This window comes from Heptranchias perlo, chromosome 3, assembly GCF_035084215.1.
Source record: "Heptranchias perlo isolate sHepPer1 chromosome 3, sHepPer1.hap1, whole genome shotgun sequence".
NCBI classification, from domain to species: domain Eukaryota; kingdom Metazoa; phylum Chordata; class Chondrichthyes; order Hexanchiformes; family Hexanchidae; genus Heptranchias; species Heptranchias perlo.
In genome coordinates this window covers 96,468,303-96,488,966 of record NC_090327.1, presented here as the reverse complement: position 1 = coordinate 96,488,966, position 20,664 = coordinate 96,468,303, and the positions used below count along the sequence as shown (strand labels likewise).

The 20,664-nt window shown below is 48.6% G+C and overlaps 1 protein-coding gene across 1 annotated transcript in view; it reads left to right on the top strand.

The window, feature by feature from the left end:
* LOC137308541 (amphiphysin-like) overlaps nucleotides 1-19,302 on the top strand; it is a 161,096-nt gene extending 141,794 nt beyond the window's left edge. Inside the window, exons 13-19 of the mRNA XM_067977184.1 lie at nucleotides 3,990-4,100; nucleotides 13,631-13,654; nucleotides 14,447-14,470; nucleotides 15,009-16,691; nucleotides 16,927-16,959; nucleotides 17,921-18,001; nucleotides 19,189-19,302. Of these exons, the coding sequence (XP_067833285.1) occupies nucleotides 3,990-4,100; nucleotides 13,631-13,654; nucleotides 14,447-14,470; nucleotides 15,009-16,691; nucleotides 16,927-16,959; nucleotides 17,921-18,001; nucleotides 19,189-19,302 (2,070 nt within the window). The remainder of the gene's footprint in view (nucleotides 1-3,989; nucleotides 4,101-13,630; nucleotides 13,655-14,446; nucleotides 14,471-15,008; nucleotides 16,692-16,926; nucleotides 16,960-17,920; nucleotides 18,002-19,188) is intronic.
* Nucleotides 19,303-20,664: the final 1,362 nt, after the last annotated feature.

The following is a 20,664-nucleotide window of genomic DNA, read 5'->3' as shown; positions in this document are numbered from 1 at the left end:
ATCAGTGAAGGGACCATCAGTGAAGGGACCATCAGTGAAGGGACCATCAGTGAGGGGACCATCAGTGCGGGGACCATCAGTGCGGGGACCATCAGTGAAGGGACCATCAGTCCCAGACCATCAGTGCGGGGACCATCAGCGCGGGGACCATCAGCGAGGGGACCATCAGCGAGGGGACCATCAGTGAAGGGACCATCAGTGAGGGGACCATCAGCGAGGGGACCATCAGCGCGGGGACCATCAGCGCGGGGACCATCAGCGCGGGGACCATCAGCGCGGGGACCATCAGCGAGGGGACCATCAGCGAGGGGACCATCAGCGAGGGGACCATCAGCGAAGGGACCATCAGTGCGGGGACCATCAGTCCCAGACCATCAGTGCGGGGACCATCAGTGCGGGGACCATCAGTGCGGGGACCATCAGTGAAGGGACCATCAGTGCGGGGACCATCAGTGCGGGGACCATCAGTGCGGGGACCATCAGTGAGGGGACCATCAGTGCGGGGACCATCAGTGCGGGGACCATCAGTGCAGGGACCATCAGTGCGGGGACCATCAGTCCCAGACCATCAGTGCGGGGACCATCAGTCCCAGACCATCAGTGCGGGGACCGTCAGTCCCAGACCATCAGTGTGGGGACCATCAGTGCGGGGACCATCAGTGCGGGGACCATCAGTGCGGGGACCATCAGTGCGGGGACCATCAGTGCGGGGACCATCAGTGAGGGGACCATCAGTGCGGGGACCATCAGTGCGGGGACCATCAGTGCGGGGACCATCAGTGCGGGGACCATCAGTGAGGGGACCATCAGTGAGGGGACCATCAGTGAGGGGACCATCAGTGAAGGGACCATCAGTCCCAGACCATCAGTGCGGGGACCATCAGTGCAGGGACCATCAGTGCAGCGACCATCAGTGAGGGGACCATCAGTGAGGGGACCATCAGTGCGGGGACCATCAGTGCGGGGACCATCAGTGCGGGGACCATCAGTGCGGGGACCATCAGTGAGGGGACCATCAGTGAGGGGACCATCAGTGCAGCGACCATCAGTGAGGGGACCATCAGTGCGGGGACCATCAGTGCGGGGACCATCAGTCCCAGACCATCAGTGAAGGGACCATCAGTGCGGGGACCATCAGTGAGGGGACCATCAGTGAAGGGACCATCAGTCCCAGACCATCAGTGCAGCGACCATCAGTGCGGGGACCATCAGTGAGGGGACCATCAGTGAGGGGACCATCAGTGAAGGGACCATCAGTCCCAGACCATCAGTGCAGGGACCATCAGTGCGGGGACCATCAGTGAAGGGACCATCAGTGAAGGGACCATCAGTGCGGGGACCATCAGTGAAGGGACCATCAGTGAAGGGACCATCAGTGAAGGGACCATCAGTGAGGGGACCATCAGTGCGGGGACCATCAGTGCGGGGACCATCAGTGAAGGGACCATCAGTCCCAGACCATCAGTGCGGGGACCATCAGCGCGGGGACCATCAGCGCGGGGACCATCAGCGAGGGGACCATCAGCGAGGGGACCATCAGTGAAGGGACCATCAGCGAGGGGACCATCAGCGAGGGGACCATCAGCGAGGGGACCATCAGCGCGGGGACCATCAGCGCGGGGACCATCAGCGCGGGGACCATCAGCGCGGGGACCATCAGCGAGGGGACCATCAGCGAGGGGACCATCAGCGAGGGGACCATCAGCGAAGGGACCATCAGTGCGGGGACCATCAGTCCCAGACCATCAGTGCGGGGACCATCAGTGCGGGGACCATCAGTGCGGGGACCATCAGTGAAGGGACCATCAGTGCGGGGACCATCAGTGCCGGGACCATCAGTGCGGGGACCATCAGTGAGGGGACCATCAGTGCGGGGACCATCAGTGCGGGGACCATCAGTGCAGGGACCATCAGTGCGGGGACCATCAGTCCCAGACCATCAGTGCGGGGACCATCAGTCCCAGACCATCAGTGCGGGGACCGTCAGTCCCAGACCATCAGTGTGGGGACCATCAGTGCGGGGACCATCAGTGCGGGGACCATCAGTGCGGGGACCATCAGTGCGGGGACCATCAGTGCGGGGACCATCAGTGAGGGGACCATCAGTGCGGGGACCATCAGTGCGGGGACCATCAGTGCGGGGACCATCAGTGCGGGGCCATCAGTGAGGGGACCATCAGTGAGGGGACCATCAGTGAGGGGACCATCAGTGAAGGGACCATCAGTCCCAGACCATCAGTGCGGGGACCATCAGTGCAGGGACCATCAGTGCAGCGACCATCAGTGAGGGGACCATCAGTGAGGGGACCATCAGTGCGGGGACCATCAGTGCGGGGACCATCAGTGCGGGGACCATCAGTGCGGGGACCATCAGTGAGGGGACCATCAGTGAGGGGACCATCAGTGCAGCGACCATCAGTGAGGGGACCATCAGTGCGGGGACCATCAGTGCGGGGACCATCAGTCCCAGACCATCAGTGAAGGGACCATCAGTGCGGGGACCATCAGTGAGGGGACCATCAGTGAAGGGACCATCAGTCCCAGACCATCAGTGCAGCGACCATCAGTGCGGGGACCATCAGTGAGGGGACCATCAGTGAGGGGACCATCAGTGAAGGGACCATCAGTCCCAGACCATCAGTGCAGGGACCATCAGTGAGGGGACCATCAGTGCGGGGACCATCAGCGCGGGGACCATCAGCGCGGGGACCATCAGCGAGGGGACCATCAGCGAGGGGACCATCAGTGAAGGGACCATCAGTGAGGGGACCATCAGCGAGGGGACCATCAGCGAGGGGACCATCAGCGCGGGGACCATCAGCGCGGGGACCATCAGCGCGGGGACCATCAGCGCGGGGACCATCAGCGAGGGGACCATCAGCGAGGGGACCATCAGCGAGGGGACCATCAGCGAAGGGACCATCAGTGCGGGGACCATCAGTCCCAGACCATCAGTGCGGGGACCATCAGTGCGGGGACCATCAGTGCGGGGACCATCAGTGAAGGGACCATCAGTGCGGGGACCATCAGTGCGGGGACCATCAGTGCGGGGACCATCAGTGAGGGGACCATCAGTGCGGGGACCATCAGTGCGGGGACCATCAGTGCAGGGACCATCAGTGCGGGGACCATCAGTCCCAGACCATCAGTGCGGGGACCATCAGTCCCAGACCATCAGTGCGGGGACCATCAGTGCAGGGACCATCAGTGAGGGGACCATCAGTGAGGGGACCATCAGTGAGGGGACCATCAGTGCGGGGACCATCAGTCCCAGACCATCAGTGCGGGGACCATCAGTGCAGGGACCATCAGTGCGGGGACCATCAGTCCCAGACCATCAGTGCGGGGACCATCAGTGCGGGGACCATCAGTGCGGGGACCATCAGTGCGGGGACCATCAGTGCGGGGACCATCAGTGCGGGGACCATCAGTCCCAGACCATCAGTGCGAGGACCATCAGTGCGGGGACCATCAGTGAAGGGACCATCAGTGAAGGGACCATCAGTGCGGGGACCATCAGTGCGGGGACCATCAGTGCGGGGACCATCAGTGCGGGGACCATCAGTGCGGGGACCATCAGTGCGGGGACCATCAGTGAAGGGACCATCAGTGCGGGGACCATCAGTGCGGGGACCATCAGTCCCAGACCATCAGTGCGGGGACCATCAGTCCCAGACCATCAGTGCGGGGACCATCAGTCCCAGACCATCAGTGAGGGGACCATCAGTGCAGGGACCATCAGTGCGGGGACCATCAGTGAAGGGACCATCAGTGAAGGGACCATCAGTGAAGGGACCATCAGTGAAGGGACCATCAGTGCAGGGACCATCAGTGCAGGGACCATCAGTGCAGGAGCCCAAGAGTTGGAAAAATGCTGTCACTTCCTCATCATTAGTACAAGAAGACCAGCACTCAGAGAAATGGTGGCTGTTGAATGAAGCCAATACTAAAATGTGCTAATAATGATTTCCCATTGATCCTTCTTACAGCCAGATCAGCCTGCAGCTCAGCCAGCGGAGTCACTACTCGACCTGGACTTTGATCCTTTCAAACCAGATCACGTCACTCCAATAACACGAAGTCAGTCACCGCTTGGTCAGGTCTGTGATACAGAGTTTCTTGCTTATTTGTAAGGAGTAAGTGGAAAGCTACGAAACATTTTCTATCTGTGAATCAGCATGGCATTTCCATCCTTCAGTGCTCTGTGAAGGGAATTAATCAGAAACAAAGAAAAAAGCTATTGATGGAGAAACGCAGCTGATACAACAGGGTCTGGTAGCCCAGTGGTAATGGTGTAGTCATGAGTTCAAATCCTACCATGGCATGTTGTGATATTGAATTCAATTAAAATCTGGTAATTTGTGGACAAGCCCCAGAAAAAAATAACCATGTAAGCTGTCATATTGTTGTGAAAATCAATTGATACATGCAGGCTCTTCAGAGAAGGGAACCTACCACCCCAAACTGATATGGGTCTACGTGTGACTCCAGTTTCACACTACTTGGTTAACTCTTAATGCCCTTAGGGCAACTAGGGATGGGCAATTAATGCTGCCCCTTGCCAGTGTCACCCATATCCTGTAAACACATTATAAAAAACACCAGTCTGATGAACTTTCATCTAGGAGGCTTGGGTTTGAATCCTTGGACTTGAGTTACATTCATTTTGGTGTTCCTAAGACAGGTCATCTGTTGGATGGGGAAAAACCATTCTACATGAATTTAGCTCCCTTTAAAATTTAGTTTCTGCTGTGGAGTCACACCTGCCAGGCGCACGTTTTGGGAATTTGCACACTCGTTTTATGGGCAGAACAGTTTGGGGAACGTGCACTGAAATTCTCGATATGTGTTCTCGGTGGAGAAAATTCCACACGGGGCGTGTGAATTAATAAAACTTATCTGAGTGTGTAGGAGACGGCACCACCCAGTTCCTAACTCTTTACTTTTAAAATTTAATCTGAGTCCCTCCACTTTCAAAATTGGGGTGGTTAATCTGATAGCAGGCTGTGTTATCTCCACTATTATCAGAGATGGAGGCTGTTCCCTAGGCTCAATAGCCCTTCCCACCAAACGGGCATTGAATGGTAGGCCACAACGTAACGACAAAATGCCCAAATCTCCTTGATCTTTTACGGCCGTCCAAACCCTCTACCCGAATGAATCTTCACCCACAAAACTGGCCGTGAATACGAGTATCTTCCAATTGAGCTTGTTCGGAAGTGTCTTTTCACATTGCCACCAGATTTTCAGGCGCAGCAGGAAACTAAGTCACTTTTCTGGTCTTTTAATTACAATTTTTTGAGCGTTTATTTAAAATGTATCGTCACTGAGACCTGCTCTGCATTTTTTATTTCTTTGAATGCATTTTAATGGCAAAGTATAAGTCACATTAAAAATTGAAAAGCTTCCCTGATTGCAGGTTGTTTAACATGTTATGCCTGATGTGCATGAATGATGGATAAATGAGTTGGAACATAAATTTTCATACTTAATGTAAAAATATACTGGTGTGGGTTCGGTGTTTCTTTCAGCTCCAGTTGTTTAATTGGTGTGATTTCCGCCCAATTAAAGTTCGGATGCAGTCTAATGTGATTGGGAGGATACTTGGGTGTAACTTGACATCGGCAAAATGGGCGCCACATTAGTGCATTTTTGGGCCTAACTTCCAGGTTGCGCCCTCGGAGGAAACTCCAGGCCCAGAAACACAGTGATACTCAAGGAGATTTAAATCATGAAAATATTGCAGCCTGATAACATGAGCGTCAACTCAATTATTTAATTTTTTTGGCGTTGCAAATGAATTGCTTACGACGCACCAAGAATGACAGGGCTGCAACGTTGGAGCAGTCAGTGAAGGCCCTCTAGTTGCCCTTTGCATGCCAGGTAATTTTCTGATGTGGAGATGCCGGTGATGGACTGGGGTTGACAATTGTAAACAATTTTACAACACCATTTGACCTCCAAGTTATAGTCCAGCAATTTTATTTTAAATTCACAAGCTTTCGGAGGCTTCCTCCTTCCTCAGGTATGACATGGGGTGGGGGAGGCAATGGGCCCAGAGGGTGGGCAGGAATTGTTTTGTAAATGAAAAGAATGTGGCCTTCCATTCAGCGCCCATTTGGTGGGAAGGGCTGTTGAGCCTAGGAAACAGCCTCCACCTCTGATAATAGTGGGGATAACACAGCCTGCTATCAGATTAACACCCCAATTTTGAAAGTGGAGGAACTCAGCTTAAATTTTAAAAGTAGAGTTAGAAACTGGGTGGTGCTGTTTCCTACACACTCGGATAAATTTTATTAATTCACACGCCCCGTGTGGAATTTCCTCCACTGAGACACTTACACTCAAAATCCGGTGATCATAATGTCATAGTAGGTACCGCACAGGAGGAGGCCATTTGGTCCATCGTGCCTGTGCTGCCTCTTTGAAAGAGCTATCCAATTAGTCCCACTCCCCTGCTCTGTCCCCATTGCCCTGTAATTTTTTCCCCTTCAGGTATTTATGCAATTCCCTTTTGAAAGTTACTATTGAATCTGCTTCCTCCACCCTTTCAGGCAGTGCATTCCAGATCATTACAACTCGCTGCGTAAAAAAATGTTTCCTCATGTCGCCTCTGGCTCTTTTGCCGATCACCTTAAATCTGTGTCCTCTGGTTACCGACCCTTCTGCCACTGGAAACAGTTTCTCCTTATTTACTCTATCAAAACTGTTCGTGACTTGAACACCGCTATCAAATCTCCTCTTAACCTTCTCTGCTCTAAGGAGAACAACCATAGCTTCTCCAGTCTCTCCACATAACTGAAGTCCCTCATCCCTGGTATCATTCGAGTGAATCTCTTCTGCACCTTCTTGACATACTTCCTGACATGTGGTGCCCAGAATTGAACACACCATCCCGACTTGGAAATATATCGCCGTTCCTTCATCGTCGCTGGGTCAAAATCCTGGAACTCCCTCCCTAACAGCACTGTGGGAGAACCTTCACCACACGGACTGCAGCGGTTCAAGAAGGCGGCTCACCACCACCTTCTCAAGGGCAATTAGGGATGGGCAATAAATGCTGACCTCGCCAGAGACACCCACATCCCATGAATGAATTTTAAAAAATGCCTTTTTAACAGCCTTCTCAACCTGTCCTGCCACCTTCAAAGACTTGTGCACATATACCCCCAGGTCTCTCCGTTCCTGCACCCCCTTTAAAATTATACCATTTAGTTTATTTTGCCTCTCCTCATTCTTCCTACCAAAATGCATCACTTAACACTTCTCTGCATTAAATCTCATCTGCCATGTGTCTGTCCATTTCATCATTCTGTCTATGTCCTCCTGAAGTCTGTTACTATCCTCCACATTGTTTAATACATTTCTGAGTTTCGCGACATCAGCAAATTTTGAAATTATACCCTCTATACCCAAGTCCAGGTCATTAATATATATCAAACAGAGCAGTGGTCCTGGTACTGACCCCTGGGGAACACCACTGTAAACTTCCTTGCTTTTTTATCATACTCTTTCTTTCACTCTTTGATGCATTGCCCAAATTACTATTATTGATTTGTGAGCCTCAACAGCATATGTTGACAGGCTATTTGACTGCAAGGGGCATCACAGTAGTGCTTGTTCCTGTCCTCACCTGACATCCACGCACATGCACTTCCAACAGGGCTCATTGGATATTGATCAGGTGCAGGAACCGTGGCTGATTTGCCCCTCCCTCGCTCGGGAGCACGCCTATCCTAGCTGAAATCAACCAACTCAATATAGGCCGGGGATCGAACCAGGGACCGTCCTGGTGTGTGTGGCGCAGTTACTCACTGGCTTAACCAACTGAGGTCACTGGGGGTGCATTCTCTCGGGACAGGAACGGTGGACTTATTTTGGAATTTTTTTATCCTCTTTTAGCCCTCGTCTTCCCAAGGCAAATAGTGACCGACTGTACCACCAGGTTACCCTTGTGATTAGGATTTTTAATCAATTTGCTTCATACTGTCACTTTGATCAAGTTTGTTGCAGCCCACATCACCTCAGTACAGCTGCAATAAAGTCACCATCTGGCATCTTCCGGGGACAGGGACCACAGTAGGAATTATGCCAAGATGTGGGGAATGAGGTGCATTGTAATTCCATAGAAGTTAAGTATAATGGTCCTGCACTCATAGGACTGTCCTCCTCTTCACTGAACAAACTGGTTGTTGTTGAGCACGTACGTTTTACTGCACATCATGTAATTCTGTGTTAACGTGTGATGAGTGGACATCATAGTCACACTTTAACTGTACCATTCTTCTTCTTTCTCTTCGATGCCTCATGGCATTTGAGGCAACTCATTCCAATGATTTAACAGCCAGCAGAACATGCACTGGGTTGTTTCCCTAATGAGGTCCCTTTTTACATGGACCGGTCGTTAGTCTGATTCACAACTTCCTACTAGGTGAACTGGCTAAATGTGATGGGGTGGGGTCACCATTCCACTCCCATCGGACGCAAGTACCCTGCTGGATGTCAATCCAGTATTCAGAGACTGGAGCTTTCATCTCTGCTCGCCAGGACCGTCTGGAGTGTGTCTCATAGAATCTTACAGCACAGAAGGAGGCTATTCAGCCCATCATGCCTGTGCCGGCTCTTTGAAAGAGCTATCCAATTAGTCCCACTCCCCTGCTCTTTCCCCATAGCCCTGCAAATTTTTCCTTTTCAAGTATTTATTCAAATCCCTTTTGAAAGTTACTATTGAATCTAATTCCACCACCCTTTCAAGCAGTGTATTCCAGATCATAACAACTCGCTGCATAAAAAAATTCTCCTCCTCTTCCCTCTGGTTTTTTTGCCAATTATTTTAATTCTGTGTCCTCTGGTAATCGACCCTCCCGCCAGTGGAAACGGTTTTTCCTTACTTACCCAATCAAAATCCTTCATAATTTTGAACACCTCTATTAAATCTCCCCTTATTCTTCTCTGCTTCAAGGTAAACAATCCCAGCTTCTCTAGCTTCTCCACATAATTAAAGTCCCTCATCCCTGATATAATTCTGGTAAATCTCTTCTGCACCCTTTCCATGGCCTTGACATCCTTCCTAAAGTGTGGCACCCAGAATTGGACACGTTACTCCAGCTGAGGCCTAACCAGTGTTTTATAAAGGTTTAGCATAACTTCCTTGCTCGAACCCATAGCCTTACAACTCAAAGGCGGGAGGGTATGCTACCACTGAGCCAAGGCTTACTCTAACTGTATCATTAATAGACTGCAATACATTGCAGTGAATGTCAGTAGGTTATTCAACTGTGGAGATATCATTCGACATGCACACGCAGGCACTTTCAGCATGGATGACTGGATATCGATTAGAACTGGCACTGAGGCCAATTGTAGCACCATCCCATTGGGGCTGAGATTAGATAACACACTGGGGACCAAACCTGGGATCTTCCTAGTCTGTGTGGTTCAGCTCCTTACTGCCTCAACCAGCTACTCAGAAATTAGATTTTCAGTCAGTGTCTGTGCCCTATCATCTCCTATTGTGTATTGCCACTTACCTCCCTAGCCCCATTGTTACTAAAGGAATCTAGTTGTTCCAGCAGTGGAAAACCATTTAAGTGTTCAGGTTAGCTCTAGTTCTCCTCACTAACTCTAGATCAGAGCAATTAGGTTGGCCCATACTTGGGTTTGATCTGATGCGCTCATCATCTCAGTTGTGGTCTCTGTCGTCGAAAGGAGCAATATTGTCCAAATGGGAATAGTGTTTGACATGTACTGTACTTACATATTGTTAATTGAACACTAGAAGGCCCCCTGATGGGAGTAAGCACACTGTAACAATTATATACCAGGGTATTCTCTCATACTCAATGTTACATCCAGAGAGAATGGCCTCAATTTTTATGGGGGGCTGGGAAGGGCATGGGGGAGCCCAGTGGTGGCATTGTTTACTACATTTCTGAGTTTCATGTCATCTGCAAGCTTTGAAATTACGTCCTGTACCCAGGTCATTAACATATATCAAAAAGAGCAGTGGTCCTAATACTGACCCCTGGGGAACACCTCTGTATACTTCCCTCCTTTCTGAAAAACAACCATTCACCACTACTCTCTACTTTCTGTGCCTTGGCCAATTTTGTATCGACACCGCCACTGTTTCTTTTGTATCCTTTTAAGCCATGTAATTGGTTAGCGCCCAGGTTACACGTGTCTACGGGGCCAAATAGGGAGGAAACTCCAGGCCATGGACTTATGATCATTTGATCACATCCTGTACTTTGAAAACACTTTTGAACATTACGCTCACAGACTTATCTGAAGCAGGCTGCACAGAAATTAGGAACTCATGGGGCAGTCAAGATAGATCTTGTTAACATCAATCAGTCAAATTCTTAAAAAAACAAATGATCTTTTTTGTGACAATTCAAAACTGGTTCCTCAGGACAAGCCACCAAATAATGTGCAATTATTAATTTTCTCTATTGATCTAATATCTCAGTTTGTGTTCAGCACTCACACTAGGCGGTAAATTGGTCTTGGGCAGTACTACAGAATGGGCGATAGCGAATCGGCCGCCCGATATATGCCCTGCCCGATCTACGCCCTGCCCGATCTACGCCCTGCCCGATCTACGCCCCGCCCGCTTTACACTCTGCCCGATCTACACCCCGTCCGATCTACGCCCCGCCCGATCTACGCCCCGCCCGATCTACGCCCCGCCCGCTTTACACCCTGCCCGATCTACACCCCGTCCGATCTACGCCCCGCCCGATCTACACCCTGCCCGCTTTACACTCTGCCCGATCTACACCCTGCCCGATCTACACCCCGTCCGATCTACGCCCCGCCCGATCTACACCCTGCCCGCTTTACACTCTGCCCGATCTACACCCCGCCCGATCTACACCCCGTCCGATCTACGCCCCGCCCGATCTACACCCTGCCCGCTTTACACTCTGCCCGATCTACACCCTGCCCGATCTACACCCCGTCCGATCTACGCCCCGCCCGATCTACACCCTGCCCGCTTTGCTTTTCCATTGAAGTCAGTGGCGGGGTGTAAAACTGGCTGATGATTCGCTATCGCCAATTCTGCACTAGTGTTCAAGATCAATCTAGCCCCCAATATTGGGTTCATGAAAATGGACCTTTAAAAAATAAAAGCAAAAGCCACGGCCTCAATTTTCATGGGATAGGAAGGATGCAGAGAGCCCTGTAATGGACGACGAACCCGGCAGGGCCTCATTTAAATATATCTCTGCAGTGTTCTGCCCGACAACCGGTCAGATTGCCTGCCTGGCTAGCAGGCGGGAGTGGGCATTTGGCGGCAGGAGGACGCAGCCGGGGACCTGTGTGAGCAGTGGGTGGGTAAGGCTCTGGACTGGATTGAGAGGAGGGAGAAGCCTGTGGCAAGGATTGGGAGAGAGGAGAAGCCTGTGGCAAGGATTGGGAGAGAGGCGAAGCCTGTGGCAAGGATTGGGAGAGGGGGCAGGGGAAGCCCATTGGAGCACTCTTGCCCCTCCTAACCTGCAAGGAAACCTAAAATAAAACTTTTAAACTTACCTTTTAGCCTCTTCTGGCCCACGATCTGGCTCCCGACAGGTTTGCCTGATGGAGAAGCCATCACTGCTCCCCCAGTTAGACTTCCAACTAGAATTGTAGATCGGGTCCTGATGACATCGGTGGTTTCCGCCACCTGAAAGGGCAGTGGAAGCAGATTCAATAGTAACTTTCAAAAGGGAATTGGATATATACTTGAAAAGGAAAAAATTGCTGGGCTATGGGGAAAGAGCAGAGGAGGAGGAATAATTGGAAAGCTCTTTCAAAGAGCCTCCTTCTGTGCCATAAAATCCTATGACCCTATGATTGACAGCCTGGGGTAGGGATTTTAATTGGCAACTGCACCTTGGGTAAAGACTTGGGTCAGGTCTATGTGGCCGGGCGAGCGGGCGGGCCTCTTTACAGTCCCTTTGACAGCCAGTTCTGTGGCCAGGAGCTTCTAATTTTGTGCTTTTGGTAGGCTACATGGGCTCAGCTCAGCAGTCAGTCTAAAGCCAGCAGAGAGACTGGGCCACTCTGGGATTGTGGTAATGCTTCACCACATAACTGAACAACTGTGTTTCAAAGATTAATTTGGTTATTTTGACACTTTGAGGAGATTGGTAAAGATTGTAACTACAGTACTGTAAATAAACTGTTTATATTGACCACTGTTCATTAATCTGTTTAATGTTAAATACATTTGTCTCTTGGTTTATAACCTGAGCCTCAGTCTGATAGAGTGGCTATTCATCCATCTCCCGAACACCAGGGGGTCACATGGTTGCATGTGAAGCTGGAATACAGTGACAAGGATTCTCTATTCGATCCTTGAGCTCTGACTTGATATTGGGCAGGCAAAGGAACACTCCAGTTAATAGGGGATGAAAGGTCCACACATGGGAATGTTCCTTAATGCTGAACCCAAGTAGAATATTAGATGGGTCTGAAGAACAGTAATCCATCAGCTAGTTCCCATTGACAAGGTTTGGAAATGACCTCTTAGTTCTGGGTGCTCAGGATGATGATTATTTTCAATTTTGAAAGACTAGTCCAATGAATATGATACCAATCATTGATTCAACAATTATTCAAAGCTCTTGTAACATTTCAGTACTTATGCCTGGAATTTCCAAGGAGATTCTCCAATGGGAGATCGTGGAACCCCCGGAGAAATGGCGAATAACGCCCCCCCCCATAAATTCAAGGCCTTACATAAAATGAGAAATAAACACTTTTCAATATGGATGGACAACAGCAACCCCCGCCACAAACACCATACCCTCACCACCGATTCCATCCCCCTCCCACTGTCTCAGGCTGAACCTTACTGTTTGTAACCTCAATGCCCTATTCAACCCTGAGCTGAGCTTCTGACGCGTTATCCTTTCTATAACAAAGACCACCTACTTCCATCTATGTGACATCATCCACCTCCATCCCTGCCTCAGGCCATTTGCTGCTGAAACCTTATCTATGCCTCCAGACTATTCCATTGCTCTCCTGGCCAGCCTCCCATCTTCCATCCTCCGTAAACTTTGAACTTTGCAGCCCATATTCTATTGCACACCAGGTCCCTTTCACCCATCACTTCAACCCTCACTAATCTACATTGGCTGCCAGTCCCCCAACACCTCACCTTAAATCCCTTCATAGCCTCGCCCCGCCCTACCTCTGTAACTTCCTCCTGACCTAAACCTTCCTATCTCTCTGAACTCTTCATCCTTCTAACTCTGGCATCTTGTTCAGCCCCTCTCCCATCGCCCCACCGTTGGTGGTCATGCCTTTTAGGTCTAAGCCCTACGCTATGGAATTCCCTCCCAAAACCCCTCCACCTCCTCTATTTTAAAACCTTCCTTATATCTGGGCTCTTTGGCCAAGCTTTTAGTGACCGCTCCAGATATCTCCATCTTTGGCTCAGCATTCATTGTTTGATTATTTCTCTGTGAAACATCTTGGGACATTATTCTGTGTTAAAGTGCTATATGAATGAAATTTGTTGTTGTATTATAGATGGGACTTGATTTCATGCTATGAATGGAGAGTAACAATATAATGAAAAATCATTCCTACTGTTTTAATGTATCTGTGCTTCTCTCCCTTTCTAATCCACATTCAGACCCTTCCTTGGGATCTGTGGGAGGTAGGAACACTTTATTTTCCATTTGAAATCCAGCTCATTTTCAGGTTTAATCTTTTGCCACTTTCTAGGGAGTCTTTATTTGGAGCTTTTAGCTAGCCAGAGCTGTTTTTTAGAAGGCACAATGAGTTATTAATTTCAAATCTCTGCACGGGAAGTTCCGATATCATTTAGCACTCTGCATTTAACCAGATGAAAATGGTTGTCAGGTTGAGAAATCTAATTCAAATCGAGTACAATGAAGCCATGCTACAAACTGCTTAGAGAAATTGTGGAATTCCACGCACCCTGTGATAAATAAAACTTACTTAACATACAGGATCATTCGGCACCGTCTGATTGGCTGCGGGGAGGCTGCAGATTAATGGATTATTTTAAGACACAGTAATGACACTGATATATTTTAAAAATCATTGTAGTTTAATATCTTGCTGACGCTTCAATTCGATTGAGTGCAATGATATGATAATACTGCAAATTCCCCTCACTAGCAACAGACTGCTCACCCGTTCAAATAGGTTGGAATAATAAATACACAACAACCAAAAAAACATTTAGCAATAAGCTGAGAATTTCATTAAAAAAGTCACAGGAGAAGCATGAGGTGTCAGATTTTGGGACCCTATTAAATTGTGCTGCAATTGAGCGTATTTTTGCATTGCATTTAATGTTGAAAGTAGCTTAAACTGTGAGACACGACTGCATAGTGAGATGTGTGAAAGAGCACAGTATATCGTGACTGCAGACAAGGCACTCTGTGCTTTCCTTTTAACACTTATTTTTGTTTCTCTCAAGGCAAACACAGAACTAGTTCAGCCTGTGAGTATATCTTCTCATTTCCTTCTCGTTTACAGTGTCCTTAAGATAAATTCTCTCTAATCTCTAACAGAACGGTACACTTTTTATCGGTGTATTCTCTCACATGGTGCAATTATTTTTACACCAGCTTGATTTTACGCTTTCATCTTTGCGAGATTTATTTAGCTTTTATTAAGGTAAATTTACGCCTGTTTACTGCATGCGATTTATTCCATTTAATTTATTTTCCATAATAGGGGGGAGAAGGGAAATCTCCAGGCATGGAGCAGACCTTATGGGGAGTGCTGGCTGCGAAACCATTAGCCCGTAGTGCCTGCTTTCCTGGCCAGTGCTCTTTACAAATAATGACCCCAGAATCCGCCGAATATATTTACCGTTATATAACTCTGGGATCTCTATCACGTGTTTTTTTTATATCATTTACTTTAACTTATTTTATCTTGTGGAAAAATTTGTGTTGATTTTTTTTTTGCTCTTTTTTTTCATCTCTGCTTCTACTATCTTTTTATATCTGTCTTCACTCATTTTCTGTCTAAAGCCCGACTCTTCAAAAAGTCTCTTCTCTCTCTATTACCCGGCCGCGGAGGACAGCACAGATGCTGGCGCAGCAAGCGACGTTACTACAGCAATTCCTGAAGTAGCGGCCAGCCAGAACTGTACGCTACAGTGGGAGTTGACGGACACTGGCCCGCTTGCTAGCGGCGAGGAAAGCGCTCTAGATGGTCCTCACGACGATGCTCAGCCCTGTGCTCGGGAACAAGAGACGACAGGGACCAGTAATGACCGATCAGCTGATAGCGTTGCGAACCCTGTGTATCAGGCTGAGGAAGAGGATCAGGGTTCAGTCAATGCAGAGAGTTGGCAGAAGAATCCATTAGACCAACAGGTAGACACTGAAGTAATGGAGAGCAGGAGTTGGCAGACAAATCTGTGTGTGGAACAAGAGTGTGGCTTTGAATTCTGTGTAGATCAGAAAGCATCCTTGGCTCCGATTGATTCCCAGGACGGATGTATAGAACTGGTTGAAGGGGAAAATGCGAGTGAGTTAGGACAGACAAGTAATGAATACAGTTTTGAACAATGTGATTCAGTAGCACAACCGGGACGTGAGGTAGTAGAGAATGCAGGTAAGACTCATGAGGCCGAAACCCACACAGGCGTGGGCCCTGGGGGAAATGATGCAGAAATGGAAGAGTTGAACTTCAGTGAGACGCATCAGCACAGTGACATCCTCGGAAACTATCAAAATAATGACATTGCCGGTCACTCCGCAAAGGCTGAAATTCCACTTAACCATGAAAGTGATTACATTCCAGATAGCCAGGAGAATGAGGACATTCCTCTTATGTGTGGGAATGAGGATACTCCCAGTAACCAGGAAATAGAGGGAGTTGTTTGCAGGTGTGAAGGGGACCAAATCCTTGCTGGTCAAGATGACATAGTTGGTGTTAGCCATCAAGATACAGACAGCACAGGTCAGTCTCAGGATGTGGTGAGCCAGTTTGAACCAATTAACACAAAGAACAATGAAACAGGTAACACAACTAACACAGAAAAGGAAACTAGCTGTACAGATGAAACCCATACTGATATCCCAATTGTGGATCGAACAGATATATTTCACAGAGAGATTTGTGACGATAATAGATTTTCCTCTCAAAGCCTGGAGTCGGACCCCTGGAGCAGAGAAAAGCATGAGATATGGCCAGAAAACTGGGAGCCTACTGTTAGCAGCGATGAGTGGGGGTTCTCTAGCCTGCCAGAAGGCCAGACTAATGAATTTGACCCATGGCCACCATTTCAGAAGGGGCAAGGGGAGATCGGTGACCCTAACGGAGATGAAAAAGCAAATTTTTGGAAAGGGTTCAATAAGAATGTCAGTTTTTGTCGTACACCAGATTCTAATGAATTTGGTACTACAGGGGTTGGAAGCATGCTGAGTGGTTCTGGTCAGAATGAGGAAGCACAGTTACAGCAGGACTTACGTGGGAACAATGAAAGCACTAGTGAGGGGGACCGAGCTAAAGATACACATAGCCCCCAAACACCCTATCCAATCGAGAACTTAAGCAACGCTAGCAACGAGAGTTCGTCCAGCCCTAAAGATAATGAAACAAACTTCTTGGATCTTTCGGAAGATGAGATTGCTAATCGGAGATACGGACTGTTATACCAGGAGCTATATGCTGAAAGAGAAGAGGTACTTTGTCAAGTGTTTAGTGTAGAAAAAAGTTATTAGGTATGACTAAATATCATTGTAAAATAACAGCTATAGATTCATTATGATCCTTGATTCATCCCTTTCCTTCAACCGTCTGTTGTTCCATGTTATTCCTCCCAAAGGACATATCACAATAAATAGCAAAAATAATACCTGTTGTGTGTGTTATGGTGTCTGCAGTAATACAGTACGTGATTATAACCCATTATTTCACTTCTTTCTCCATTGTTTCCAGATGCCCAGTGCTGCTTTTAATGGATTCACACAGGTAAGACATCTCTGATAAATAATACCCGTTCCCCTTAGAAGAAGGTCTCATGCATAGCTCGAACATTTTAACAAGTTAGAGCTTGCGACGTGCAGCCTTGTCTGACTGAGCGGCAGATCAGAGTGTCGGGCGGGGAGGAGGTCAGCGCACTCCTTGAGAAGCCCTCCCATTGTTTTGTTCAAGAAGGAAATTGGGAGGGCTGCTTATTGGGCTGGCCCATCTTCTCCCTGCTCAATCGTCCGACCTTCCTTCCTGTTAAGGGTGGCTTCCCGCTCGGAGCTCAGGACTCCTGAATTTATCCCATGGCACACTGGTTGTTTGCTTCACAATTTTTCTTTAAAGTTTCCACAATCCTAGAGGGCAAACTGGTAGTCCTCCGAGTAGGTGTTGGGTTCTGTAGAGAATTATGAGCTGATTTTAAAGCCACAAGATTTGAAAAGAGGACTATGAATTGCAGGAGTCAGCCTTGGCGCAATGGGTAGCGCTCTCGCCTCTGAGTCAGAAGGTTGTGGGTTCAAACTCCATTCCAGAGACCTGAGCACATTACCGAGGCTGTCACTTCAGTGCAATCCTGAGAGATGAAGAGCAGTGGAGTTCTCCTGGTGTCACGCCATCATTTTCCCCTCAACCAACATCGTCTAAAACAAATTATCTGGTTATTTACCTCATTGCTGTTTGTGGGACCTTGCTGTATGCAAATTGGTTGCCACATTTCCCTACATCTGACCTGACCCAATATACCACAGAAGAGTCGGTGGCAGAGGTCACGAACCTGGCGTAACTGCCGGGACCATTGGCCCAGGCCATTTCAATCCATGTAGGCAAAGTTGGACCGATCGAATAAAATCCCAAATTCAATCCCTGGGCTCTGCTGAGTTGGCCAATCTCATCCAGGCAACGATAGGGGTGCGCAATTAGGGGTAAATTTGTCAAGACCTTGCGCCATTTTCCCTTATGTCAGTATGCCCGGACGGTGGAGATGAATAACCAGTTAAGAGCTTCAGTGCTGAAGTCGGACCAACGAGTGCTGTTTGAAGTGCATGTATGTACACTGGGGATCAGATAAGACCAGACTGAATTGCACTGGTCTTCGTGGTCTGATATCTCCCAACCCCTCCCCCTTTCCCCTGTGACATTCATTGTCCGGGCTCAACAACAAAAACAACAACTTGTAATTATATATTGCCTTTAAAGTCGTAAAATGACCCAAGACGCTTCACAGGAGCCTGATCAGACAAAAAAATTGATATTGAGCCAAAGGAGATATTAGGACGGGTGATCAAAAGCTTGGTCAAAGAGGTAGGTTTTAAGTAACGTCTTAAAGGGGGAGAGACAGAGGGATTTAGGGAGCAAATTCCAGAGCTTAGGCCCTAGGCAGCTGAAGGTACGGCTTCCAATGGAGGGGTGAAGGAAGGCGGGAATGCACAAGAGGCCAGAGTTGGAGGAAGGCAGAATTCTCGAAGGGTTGTAATGCTGGAGGAGGATACAGAGATAGGGAAGGGCGAGGGGGGGGATTTGAACACAAGGATGTGAATTTTATATTTGAAGCGTTGATGGACTAGGAGCCAATGTGAGTCAGCGAGCACCAGGGGTGATGGGTGAACAAGACTTGGTGCGAGTTAAGATACGGGCAGCAGAGTTTTGGATGTGCTCAAGTTTATGGAGAATGGAAGATGGGCGGTCAGCCAGGAGAGCATTATAAGAGTGTGTTTTACACATTTGTTGGAGCTCCTGGCACAGAGCTTTGCCGGCCAGGAACACATATCAGGAATTCGGTCACAGAAGTCAGCACACCTTTTTTCTAACCGTAATGGCTGGAGAATTCTAGGTCCTCTGACCTCTGCGTTTAAAATTCCCGATATGTACATGAGGTGATCAGAGCACCAGACCAGCGAGGCCGATTCGACAACACCATACCTTTCTGTAGCCAAAAGTTCAGGCAAAAGAGGTGGACTTTAAGGAGGGTCTTAAAGGAAGGGGAAGGAGATGGAGTGGTTAAGGAAGGGCGTTCCAGAGCATGGGGCCCAGGCAGCTGAAGGCATGATCGCCAATGGCCAATATATGCTACGTAGATCAGACATGTCCCAGATAGAGGAAGGTTTCCGGAGAAGGTCGAGCTGAACCTGAGTAGGAGGCTGTGGCTTTGAGAGAGAAGCAAAATTGTACATTAAATATAACTTGTTTTAGAACATGTGATTTCCCGCGATCTCAGATTACCTTATTGAACAGCATGCTCCCAAAATAGCGACTGTGTGGCAGCTCACTGTAGAAAATGATCAGAATATGAAGGACACAGGATGTACAACCCTGAGAATCCGACCCCACGAGTGGGAGAAACGATGACACAGTCAGAACTGAGTTACTGTCAGTGCCCTGTAGGTTGTGTCCCATGACTGCTGCTCATGCACCAAATGCTGAGAAAGTGGAATTAACCCTTAATTGCCAGCAACTCCTGGGAATTCTAAGCCTCGATTTTAACCGAGCGGGAGCAATCCGCTCTGCACCCTCAGCGCAAGCACCCGGGCGATTTAACTCCCAGGCCTCATTTTGCTGTTCCCTCACGGACTCCCACCCGAAGCCGACGGGGATGACGTAAAGGCCAGTGAGTGGAAGCGGGAAATCGAGTGGCTGTAAGCCGTTGCTGGAAACCCCCAAGAAAATGGTCCCCAGCAAGGTAAATAAGCAAGGGTTGGCAGCGAATGATTGCCATCAGGAGGAGGGGGGAAACCCGGGCAGGGGAGGCCCATGGTCTCCTTGTGGGGTCAGGAGGAGCACTTCTGCTCCTCCTGGCCACACAAGGAACCTATATAAAAAAAATCAATGAAAATGACTTACATGGGCCTCTTCAGGCCACGATCCTTTGCAGCTGGGTCTGGGACTTTGCGGGCCTTAGTTGACCCAGAGATAAAATTGGTTGCACGTCGCAATTACGTCATTGGACTATGACTTTGCCTCTGTGAATAGGCCCTCGCTTGTCTGGGGCCAGGAAATCGCCAGTTAAAATGGCATACATCTTGAACTGTTCGCAAACGGTGCGAGGAGTAACCAGATGCAAATTTAACCGTTCACCCACCCAGATCCCACCTTGTGGGCTGGGTTAAAATTGGGGCTCTAGTCTCCCTCACATGGTAAAAACATTGCGGTGTTTCAGAAATAAAACAACTCAGATTTCATCAGTAGCTCTGTTATTGTATTTGTACATTATCCCTGTAGCAATAAATCACAAAACTATATTTTAATTACTTCACTTTGGTTCAGTTTTTCCAGTTTTTTGCACTTTTCTTTCTGTTCCACTCACTCTGTTCCACCAGGAACATAGGAACTTAGGAATAGGAGTAGACCATTTAGTCCCTTGAGCCTGTTTCACCATTCAATGAGATCATGGCTGATCTGTGACCTAACTCCATATACCCGCCTTAGCCCCATATCCCTTAATACCTTTGGTTAACAAAAATCTATCAATCTCAGATTTAAAATTAACAATTGAGCTAGCATCAACTGCCGTTTTCAGAAGAGAGTTCCAAATTTCTACCACCCTTTGCGTGTCAAAGTGTTTCCTAAATTCACTCCTGGAAGTCCTGGCTCTAATTTTTAGGCTACGTCCCCTAGTCCTGTTATAAATTGGATAGCCCGGTGGTGTAGGATAGAATGCTAGAGCCTGGTCTTCAGTTGCTTCCAAGCCTTTATTTGCAGAGCTCCACATGA